This window comes from Micropterus dolomieu, linkage group LG03 (genome assembly GCF_021292245.1).
Source record: "Micropterus dolomieu isolate WLL.071019.BEF.003 ecotype Adirondacks linkage group LG03, ASM2129224v1, whole genome shotgun sequence".
NCBI lineage: Eukaryota > Metazoa > Chordata > Actinopteri > Centrarchiformes > Centrarchidae > Micropterus > Micropterus dolomieu.
The window spans coordinates 5,003,118-5,014,333 of NC_060152.1; the positions used below are offsets into that span (position 1 = coordinate 5,003,118).

At 41.2% G+C, this 11,216-nt stretch overlaps 2 protein-coding genes across 4 annotated transcripts in view; both read right to left on the bottom strand.

Moving 5' to 3' along the window:
- cspg5a (chondroitin sulfate proteoglycan 5a) overlaps positions 1–5,671 on the bottom strand; it is a 62,329-nt gene extending 56,658 nt beyond the window's left edge. Inside the window, exon 1 of one of the 3 annotated variants that reach the window (XM_046044097.1) lies at positions 5,488–5,671. In XM_046044097.1, the coding sequence (XP_045900053.1) occupies positions 5,488–5,503 (16 nt within the window). In that variant the 5' untranslated portion in view covers positions 5,504–5,671. The remainder of the gene's footprint in view (positions 1–5,487) is intronic. The other 2 variants (XM_046044099.1, XM_046044098.1) reach the window with 2 other exon arrangements.
- Positions 4,512–11,216, bottom strand: part of smarcc1a (SWI/SNF related, matrix associated, actin dependent regulator of chromatin, subfamily c, member 1a) — a 56,507-nt gene continuing 49,802 nt past the window's right edge. The window contains exon 29 of the transcript XR_006824362.1: positions 4,512–4,544. The gene's annotated coding sequence lies outside the window, so the exon portion shown is untranslated. The remainder of the gene's footprint in view (positions 4,545–11,216) is intronic.

Here is an 11,216-nt window from a genome sequence, read left to right on the forward strand (position 1 = left end):
GGGGGGGGGGGGGGGGGGGGTTGTTGATGCCCCCTCTCCCTCCCCCCTCCCATTCTCAAGACGCTTCCCTCCTCCTCCTCTTCTCTCCATCCTTCCCATTCCTCAAACCTTTTCCTTCCTTTTAGTCCTTCAAAGCGTCCACATCTCCCCTACTCTTCCTCCTTACTTTCTTTTTCTCCCAAGACTTTTTTCCCACTTTTAACCTCATTGTCTTCTTTCAAAAGATGTTTCCCTTCGTTTCCTCCTCTCAAATCTCCATATTTCCTTACCTAATTTTCATCTTTCACCAGTTCTTCCCCTACTTTGTCATTCTTCAAAGCATCCACGCTTCTTCCTCTGACTATTTGTCCTCCTCTCCTTCTTTCTCTTCACTTTCCAAAATAGTTTTTTTCTTCCATTCCTTCTTTCCTCCCCTCCTTCTCCTCCCTTTCCTTAAAATTCCCTACCTTTTCTTTCCCCAAGATTTTCACCCCTGTTTCATCTCCTCAGATTTCCCCTCCCTCTTTTCCAAGAGGGACTACATTTTTTCCTCATGTTCCTCTTCACTTCTTCATCTTCCAAGACCTTTTTAACACCAGTTTCTTTTTTCCTTTCAGAAAACACCCTTCTTCTATCCATCCTTTCCTTTCATTTCCTTTCCTTACAACTGTTCCTCCTCTATCTATTCCCTCAATCCCCTTCCTGAGTGACTTCTTTCCTTTTACTCGCTACATCTTTACTCTTTCCTAAAACTTTCCTACTTTTCATTTTTCCCCCTTGGTCTCCTCTCTCTTTTCCAGAGATATTTTTGTTTCTTCTTCATCTTGCAAGACTTGTTAACCTCCTTTTCATTTTATTCTTTTTCTTCTTCTCTTCTGCAACTTTCCAAAGATGTTTTCCTCTTCCTCCTTCTCTCTCCATATATCTCTACCTTTCCCTATTTCTTTTCCTTCCACCTCTTTCTCATCCTTAGACTTTTCCTCCTCCTTTACTCCTCTCTTCCATTCTTTCCTTTTCTTTCCTAAAGTGTCCCTCCTCTACCTCGTTCATCCCTTCTTGGAAACATATACCGCCTCCTCCTCCTCTACTTCCTTCCCCCATCTGCATCCCAGGACATCCTCCCTCTTCCTCTTCTCACACTCAAACTTTTTTTTTCTCCTCCTCTTACATGACACTTTCCCCCAAAACTTTTCCACCTCCTCCCTCCCTCCCCCCCTCCCTCTTGGTCCCAGTGCTTTCAGTTATTATTCATCTGAGAGAGGTGGATCTCAATAGGAGTGCACACTCTGCTCTGGCCACTTCCCCCCCCCCCCCGAGGGAAATCGGTCTATTTCGAAGGAGCTTAACTTTCCTTCACCGCTCCATGAGTGTGTGTGTGTGTCAGAGAGGATGAAGCAGTTTGAGTGTTTTTTGACGGCGTCAAAACAAGCAGCTTTGTTTAATGGTGTGACTGAGAAGCAAACAAAAGGTGGGAGGCGGAGGAGGGGAGGCATGGGGGTGTCTGGGTGAAAGGGGGGTGGTTGGAGGGGTAAATGGGGGGGATGCACACGGTGATGAATGCCCAAAGGCCCCGGGGGTAATGATGGTGGTGGGGGTTGTGGGCATTCTTCCACACAAAAAAAAAACATAAAGAGAGAGGGGCTGGGCAACAGGAGATGTTTTGTGTGTGTGTGTGTGTGTGTGTGTGTATATATGTGTGTGTGTGTGTGTGTGTGTGTGTGTACCTATAGTTGGTTGTTTACATGTATGTGTGCATGTAAAAGCAGTAGCAATGCCAGTTTTTAAAAAAAAGAAATACAGAATGTTTAGCGGAATAGAAAATGTGTTCAGTGAGTTGTAAAAAGTAGGTCAAGAGGACATTTGGTAGCTTCCATTTAAATAATATAAAATATGGTTCCTTTCTGGCAGAGAACTGTTTTGGGAACACTGTACAAAAAATGTTTTGCCATCTTGAACAAGAATTAAGGCACCTGTAATTTATCTCTCCTCTTCTTTCCATTTACCTATCTGTCTGCCTCATGCAGATCCACACAACCATCAGTTTATTCATTATGAGCACAATAAGATAGCATTCACACTGCTGACCTTCCTGCTCGTTTCTGCTTTTATCTGATTTCATTGCACGACTGCTATTCCACTGTGTGATCTCAATATGAGCTGACAGCAACGTTGGACAAAGGAAAAATAACAAAAGGCATCCCATCTGCTATGAGCTTTAATTTCAGGCACATTTGGGTTGTATCTTCCAGTACCCCAAATCTAATAAAGTGGGATGTTTGTCTTTTCATCCATCTTTTCCTCATTTTGTGTCACTGAGCTGTCATCTGGCAGTCGTCTCAGGTGAATCATCAGAGCTAATTTAACTTTTACAGTAAGCGAATATTAACGCTCAACAAGAATAAGAGTCTGCTGCCATTCTAGCAGCTCAGTGAGGCTGGGCATTTAACTAAAGGCTAACATCAGCATGCCAACATGCCATCTTAGTTTAGCATGTTAGTAAGCTAACATTTGCTAATCAGCTAGCACGTCAAGATGGGAAAACATGTCTCTGATTCCAGGACCATCAGCACCGGATCCCCTCAAGGCTGCCTTCTTTCCCCTCTGCTCTTCTCCCTGTATACTAACAGCTGCACCTCTAGTCACCAGTCCGTCAAGCTTCTAAAGTTTGCAGATGACACCACCCTCACTGGACTCATCTTTGGTGGGGATGAGTCTGCCTACAGGTGGGAGATCGACCATCTTTTGACCTGGTGCAGCCAGTACGGTCTGGAGCTCAGCGCTCTGAAGACAGTGGAGATGGTCGTGGACTTCAGAAAGAGCCCCGCCCCCACCCTCCCCCATCATCCTGTGTGACTCTCCAGTCACCACTGTGGACTCCTTCCGCTTCCTGGGCACCATCATCTCCCAGGACCTCCAGTGGGAGCTGAACATCACCTCCCTCACCAAGAAGGCCCAGCAGAGGATGTACTTCCTGCAGCAGCTGAAGAAGTTCAGCCTGCCAAAGACAATGATGGTGCACTTCTACGCCGCCATCATTGAGTCCATCCTCACCTCCTTCATCACCATCTGGTATGCTGCTGCCACTGCCAGGGACAAGGGCAGGCTGCAGCGTATCATTCGCTCTGCAGAGAAGGTGATTGGCTGCAATCTTCCATCACTTCAGGACCTGCACACCTCCAGGACTCTGAGGCGAGCAGGAAAGATTGCAGCTGACGCCTCCCATCCCGGTCACAGACTGTTTCAGACTCTCCCCTCTGGCAGGAGGCTGCGGTCCATCAGGACCAAAACCTCTTGCCACAAAAACAGCTTCTACCCGTCTGCAGCTAGCCTCATCAGCAAGGCCCGGGTCCCCCACTGATACTCCCCCCCCCCTTTCAAATAAAACAAAACTGTGTTGATAAGATGAGATTAATGCAGTGTCTGGGTATCAGAATCAGATTTATTGCCAGGTACATTTTCACATATGATGAATTTGCCTTGGTATGAATTGGTGCTTACAGTACACATAACATAAATAGTAATATAAATATATAAAAAGTAAGGAGATCAGAAAAAAATTATATAAAAGTATACAAAAAATATAAAAAGATACAACTATACTATAATACAATGCTGACAAGTGTGTGCAAAAGTTGGCAACATGAGCATAAAGCACAGTTGAGCGTTGTTGTAAAGTGTGGGGTCAGGAGAGTGTATGAGTGTGTGGGGGAGGGGGGCATGAGAGTCATTGACAGTGGGGACCTGGGCCTTGTTGAGGAAGCCCACTGACATCGGAAAGAAACTGTTCTTGTGGTGAGAGGTTTTGGTCCTGGAGGCGTACAGGTCCTGAAGAAAAGGAAGATTGCAGCCAATCAATATAGGATTCAGTGAGATCTCTATGGATCATGAATGTCTGTACCAAAATTCATGGCAATCCATCCAATAGTTGTTGAGGTATTTTATTGTAGAGCAACTGACCAAGAGACCTAGAACCCCACCCCTTTAGTATGGCAAAATATTCACTGTTTGGCAAAAATCCAGCTTCATTGTTTGCATACAAAACTTGCAAGTTGGTCTTGAAATCCAGTTAAGCTATATCAAGACTAGAAGACTAAACTAAATCACTAAACCCTCAAGAACCAAGAGGGTTTAGAGATTAAGTTTATAAAACAGGCCCTGTCTGCTTCACATTGCTTTAGTCTGACAAACAGTCAACACCTAAAGATATTCATTGTACAATAATGTAAATCAGTGACTTCCCACATTGAGAAACCGGGACAAGGGAAATTTCTGGCATTTTGTTTGATAAATAACTTTGCTTCATTAATTGCTGTCAACCTACTAATTGTTTCAGGACTATTGCAGTAGTGTGAATGTGGTCCAAAGGCACAAAATCTGGCTCACTGGCATCAGATGCACGGTACTCAGTTAACATAGCCAATGACAGAAAATGGGACGTCAATTGATTCTGAGGATTGAGGTCTTCTATCATAATGAGATAACCTTGATGTTCACTGTGTGTGCACAAACACACACGCACATACACACACACACACGCACACACACACACACACACACACACACACCTAATTCTGTCTGGCAGCAGGGCGTTTTCCAGTATTTTGGGGTTAATTCCTCTTTTACAGCTATCATGTCCTATTCAGGGTCACGTGCTGTTGTTGTGACAGTCCAGGCCAACCGCTTTACTCATATTAAATAGAGGACAGTACTCATCAACACATGGATTATGGACATTTAATCTCTCATTCACCTCCAAATGATAAATAATATCTTCCTTGTATTTGCATCTAAGAGGCAGAAGTATGATATGCCACCCTGAGCATAAGAAACACTTATTACATCCCTCATCACCCACTCCTGTTTCTTCTCTGCCCTACTCGTTTTTTTTTTTTCATACTACAAGCGACATAATAAAAATAATTTCCAATAAAGTTGAACAAACAGCTACAGCTGCCTCTTATAGTCAACACCACAAACAGATTTATTATTTTTCATGGGGATTGCAAAAGAAATGAACTGCTTTCCAAAGTATTTTTCAATAAATTGGGGCAAAAATGAAAAATGTGATTTGGTCCATTATTTTGATCTAAGCACTGAAGTAATTTTATGGATTGTTATTGTTATTTTTGTATTAATGCAAGGCAATTTAAACAGTTTATATCATTAGAAGACAGTGACCCATGGATTAATCAAATTGCTCGCTATGCATTTAATGTTGTTTCATCAGTCATAGCTCTTTAAACTAGAACAAACACAATACAGTCAGTCTGTAAGTGTGACAGCAGACCTGGGGTCATTTTGTGACCTATATCTCTATACGTGCAGAATAAAATGTATCTGGTCTAATTAACGTACGCTGTAACAAATATGTGGAGGAGGAGAATCTGGCCTTGGAGCTTGTTTCATAACAATACCATTTGCTGCACATATGGAAATGAGACTTTTGCCCTGGTTTTTTGTTAAAGGACAGGTTTAGATTTTTCAAGCCTATGTTAATACAATACTCACATGCCCATATGTACATTGGCAGAGTTACTGGTCGCTGTAATCTTTCCTGAGGACCTTTCTAGTGCAGCTCCAGAGAAATCCATCCATCAGAAATGGGATACCAAGTCAACAGTCCTTGTTCAGTGCAAAAAAGCATTCTTAAGTGCAGCCAAAGCTAGTGCTCAACAGTCTGAGTTGGCCAAAAAGGGTCTTCCAAAGTTAGTCTCCTTTATGCAAAATCCTCTGAATACACCTTTTCCATGTCAGACATTTTGACTTGTAATGGTAGGAAAAGCACAGGTGTTACAAATAACATTAAATTAAATTGTCATGGCAGTGTGACAGTGAGCCAGCATGCACAATACTAGGACCCTAGAACTAAAGCAACTACATGAAATTCAGCAATGATTCAATTTTAGTATATACAGTGGGTACGGAAAGTATTCAGACCCCTTTAAATCTCTTCTGTGAAAAATGCCATTCACAGTAATTTATCCTAATCACTGTGGTGATCTTGTGACTTTTCTTTTATCGTCTTCTATTGAAAGTTAGGCCAAATGTGACAATTTCTTTTACAGCGGACATTTTGACTCAGTAACACTAGCTTAGCTCTGGACTTTGTCTTGTTCAAACAATTACTATCTCTTACAGTATACATCCATTCCTCCCTTTTTTCAAATTTGTCATTCCCCTATTCTCATTTCCTTTCATTCCTATGGTCCTTTACCCTTTTCCCCACAAATATCCCTTAATTTTTCCTGTTCTCTTTTGTACTTTCTATTCTTGGGCAGCCTGCTGTGTTTGCTAACCAGAGCAGAAATAAACTGTTTGTCCCCAAAACTTCATAATCAACCCCTCCCATTTCTGTTTCCCCAAAATATTAACCCCCCCCCCCAACTCGCTCAAAAACCCACTAAACACATTAATACCTGTTTTCCCAATGCAAAACAAGTTTCTGAAAAAATACACACATAGGTTTCTTTCTGTCTTTCTCCGACATCTGACCAGACATATTCTAGATGGCTTTTTCTCAAATTTGCAGTTCAAAATAAGGCCCACCTTTGAGCATGTTAATATTTGTTGATGTCTAATACTGTACCATCAGTCAAAGAGGGACTCTGTGATGAGTTCTGTCATGCTGGCAGTAATGAGTGTAGGTTTTCACCCTGCCTTCAAGACTGGTATTAGCACCACCGCTCCAAAGAGGCCAACATATATCCAAATTTTGCACATGTTATTATTTGTATGTCTAATCCGGTCTATGTCTCTCATAGCCAGATTTAGGCTTGGATTCATTTAGTTGCAGCTTTGTGTATTCAGCTTACTTTAACCTGAGCTAATCATTATTTATTTATTTATTTACTTGTGAAACAGTGACCCTTCTTGCTCAAACCCATCCTCAGCACTGCTCCATTGATTATAGTTTACTTCTGTTTACCATTTTAATAATTGCTTCTATATTAATGTATATTGCCTGCTATGTAGCAGAAGGGAGTTACAAACTCAATTTCACTATGTAACCTGTTATAATGTGACAAAATAAATCTACCTACCTACCTACCTCAACCCTGGACATTAACATCAAACTCTGGAGTTATACAGAGCTTGTTAGCTTCTTTTCACTTACTGTTTTGGTTTAGTTATCTTTCAGTCAGCCAGGCATTCAAACGGGCAACCATCCAGTCCTAAGTCTTACTCTTAAACCTGTGAGCTGCTGCTTCCCTGGACAGAAAAAAAACAGACTGAAGACCGACCTGCTGCCTGCCAAAGAGGCTAGAAAAATAGACCACTTTGCATTTTGCTGATGCTCCTACTGAGAATATCTGACACTGAGAGAGGAAGAAGGGGTTGAGTGTTTTACACAAGGGCATTTTAACTTGACACATGGACTCAAACAGTGACCTTTCAGTTACAAGACAGTCTGTCTCTTTGCAGTTTGCGGTGATGCTGAGGTCAGATGTCTCTATATTTAGGTATGGATTTCATATTCTTTGAGGTTTGACTGTCTCTCCCTCTCAATTTCAAATGATGAGGCTGACAGCAGCGAGAGTAACATGATTGACACGTGTCTGTTGAAATTTTCTCTCCCGTCAGTATTTGCTCAGTAAAGCAAACAATGAGATGAAGACTGGATGTAAAGTTAGTTCATAGGCCTGCATCACATTTAAGAGGTGTGAAAAGCTCATGAAGCCACATTGTAAGACTTCATGAGACACTGATGTGGCTTGACTTCAGTCACACTAAGATCTCATTATTACTGTTTGTATACATGAATTAATTGGATGGATTTCCTTGGCAAATTCTAACAAAATTAGGCTTCATGTGTTGCAGCGTGTGCAGGCTTGCTGCTGAAATTTGTTTTACACACTCGCCCTCAATGTGTGATACTGTGAATAGCTGATCATTCAACAGTCAGGAGTCGATCATTAGTCAGCGATGGAAGAGGCAGTTATATATTTAAAGAATAATTTCAGCGTTTTTACTCCTGGGCGCTATTTTCACAAATTTTTGTGTCAAAATGACTAGAAGGTACAATAAGTTTTAGAACCTGTGCAGTAGATAGCTTCAGCCGGCAGCTCCAAACCAGCTACAATGGCTGCAACATATTCCATCTGGGCAATTGTGCCCATCAAAATTACATCCACAAAAAGTGCTTATTTTTGCCACTGACAATGTCACACTGGTATACCAGGTGTCTGACAACATCATGGAAAACTCCTAGTAACACTCCTTGTTTTTTACTGGAATCAGAAGTCTATCCCAATGACAATTCTCACTCTGAAATCTGGTGAGAGGCAAGTTGTTGCAGGAAACGGTGGTGGAAGCAAGGGAGAGGAGAGGAGTTTGTTGTGTACATAGAGGAACTGCTAGCAAGACTTTATTGACTCCAACACTGACTCATGTTTCCACTATCATCTCGTCCTTGAGCGGGACTTCAGTTTTTTATACAGTCTATGTATGGTGTCACTGGGAGTTACTTGCAGGGATCCTTTCCATGATGTTGTCAGTCACCTGGTATAACAGCCTGAGCCGTGTCAGTGGCAAAAAGAAGCCCTTTTTTGTATCTTGATATCGATGGGCACATTGCCCTGAAGGAATACTTTGCAGCCACCACAGCTAGTTTACGGCTATTGGGTAAAACCATCTACTGCATGGATTCCAAAACTTTTTGTACCTACTAGTCATTTTGACACAGAAATATGTGAAAATAGGGCCCAGGTTTAAAAATTCCAAATTTATCCTTAGTAGTAGCAATACCACTGCTTAACATATGTATATGTATGTATGGATGTTCTGGTACAACATTATATAGTTAAGTACCAAAAGAAAAAGTACTCATTATGCAGAATGGCACATAATATCATAATATATACTATATCACTGGATTATAATGTTGCAGGGTTGAACTCATTTTAGTTACTTTATATTTGGTAGGATAGCTTAATCTATAACAATACATAGTTGAATTATATTTTGTATTAAGCTGAATCTGCAACGTAACAAGTATCTAGAACTGTCAAAAATGTACAGTAATTGAGTAAGTGTATTTCATTACATTCCACCACTGCCATTAGAACTAAATTTATGTATTCCTCTTCTTGGCCACATATTTGCATATCTTTTTTGGCATCAGAGACAGTAAACAACTTTTAAATTCTTAATTTCCCACAGCTGTCTTTGCTCACTTATTCTGGTCATTCCTCCATCCCTCAGTTACATCCATCCTTTTGACTTCTTCATCATGCAGCGCCCCGCTGGTGTAGAGAGTAAATAAATGAACAAAGCAAAGCTGCCATGGGTTTATATAACTCTTTGGGACCACACATACGAATACAAATAAAAAGTCATCAGCACACATGGTCCTGTACAATCCAACCGAAACCTAAAGCTTTGACCATTTTTTTGTCTAAGCTCTTTACCTCTGCCTCATCTAAAGACAGTTGTGGCTTGATATACTCACACAGAGCATGTCTGTATGGTGTGTGTATGTGTGCGTGTAAGTGAACACACTCTCACATACCCAGAATGTTTCATAATTAACATGGTTGCTTCCTCTGGCCTCCCACATCTGCACTCAATCTGCCACTACTGATGAGATTTACATTTTACAGCTCAACCATTCTCTATTTCTCACTCTGTTTCTTTCTCTGTATTTCATCTGTCAGTCCATACCCTTCCTCAGGTTTTAGCGCCTGTGACACTCTCTCCACAGATTTTTACCTTTACTCCCCTCCTTCCAATTCTTCTTTTTAGCCATGCTTACAAGTCATGCGACAAAAATGTTGTGACTGATTCAGGCAGAACAAAACAACCTCCCAACAAAAGAGGCTACCAAAGAAGGAAGTGAAACGAACAGAATGATCAGTCTGAATATGTTGCAGTCAAAGACTGTCATGTTATTTCATGTTCATTTTTGACGAAGCTGAAACTCTCTACTAGACTCTGCTGATAGAGATCCACTTGTTTATTATTGGAACTCTACCTGGAACCGGAATATAATTTGTACATAACCCAGCTTGAGTCCATGTTGGGTTGTGAACAGTACCATGAACAATAAAGTTCCACTCGTCCAACACTTATTGTACTTGTATGACAAGAGACAACAATGATTGCTAACATTAAATGATAACATGCTAACTGTATACAGGTTGACTGCATAGACTGTATATAAGAAGTGGATGCAGTCACCCGTTGGTTTGTGGACTGTCGTTTTGAAGATTCGAGTTTGGCCGACAGGGCACCACTATGATGATTTTTTGCAACCAGTGGCACTGGACGTGACCATATTTGGACGAGACGGTGGCGCTAACGAAAACCAAACTATAACTCATTTGAAAGCCTTGTTCTTAGTCTTTCGCACCCAAGTTGGAAATCACTGCAACCAATTCTCTTCGTTATAGTGTACCGAGCACCTGACCCGTATTCTGAATTCTTATCTGAATTTGCAGAGTTTTTGTCAACTTTAGTCCTTAAAACGGACAAAGTTATTATTGTAGGGGATTTTAATATTCATGTGGATGTTGAGAATGACAGCTTTAGTACTGCGTTTATCTCTCTGTTAGATTCCATTGACTTTTCTCAGAGTGTTCATGAACCGACTCACTGTTTTAGCCACACCCTCGACCTTGTTTTGGTGTATGGTATTGAAATTAAACATTTAGTGGTGTTCCCACAGAATCCCTCTTTGTCCGACCACTGTTTGATAACTTTTGAGTTTGTATTGCTGAACTACTCGCCATTGGGCAAAAATTTCTGATAGTGCTATAGCTAAATTTAAGGATGCGATTCCATCAGCTCTAAATACATTATCTAGTCACAAAGTAACGGAGGACTCCTATGCTAGTTTCAGTCCCTCCCAAATCGATCATCTTGTTGATAGTGCAGCAGGCTCGCTGCGAATGACACTCGACTCTGTAGCCCCTCTAAAAAAGAAAATACTAAAACAAAGATGGTTAGCTCCATGGTATAATACTGAAACTCGCAAATTAAAGCAAATATCGCGGAAACTTGAGAGGAATTGGCGTTCCACCAAAGTGGAAAATTCTCGTTTAATTTGGCAAGATAGTCTTAAAACTTATAGGAAGGCCCTCCGTAATGCTAGAGCAGCGTACTACTCGTCATTAATAGAGGAAAATAGGAACAACCCAAAGTTTCTTTTCAGCACTGTAGCCAGGCTGACAGAGAGTCACAGCTCTATTGAGCCAAGTATTCCCATAGCTCTCAGTAGTTACGATTTCATGAGCTTCTTT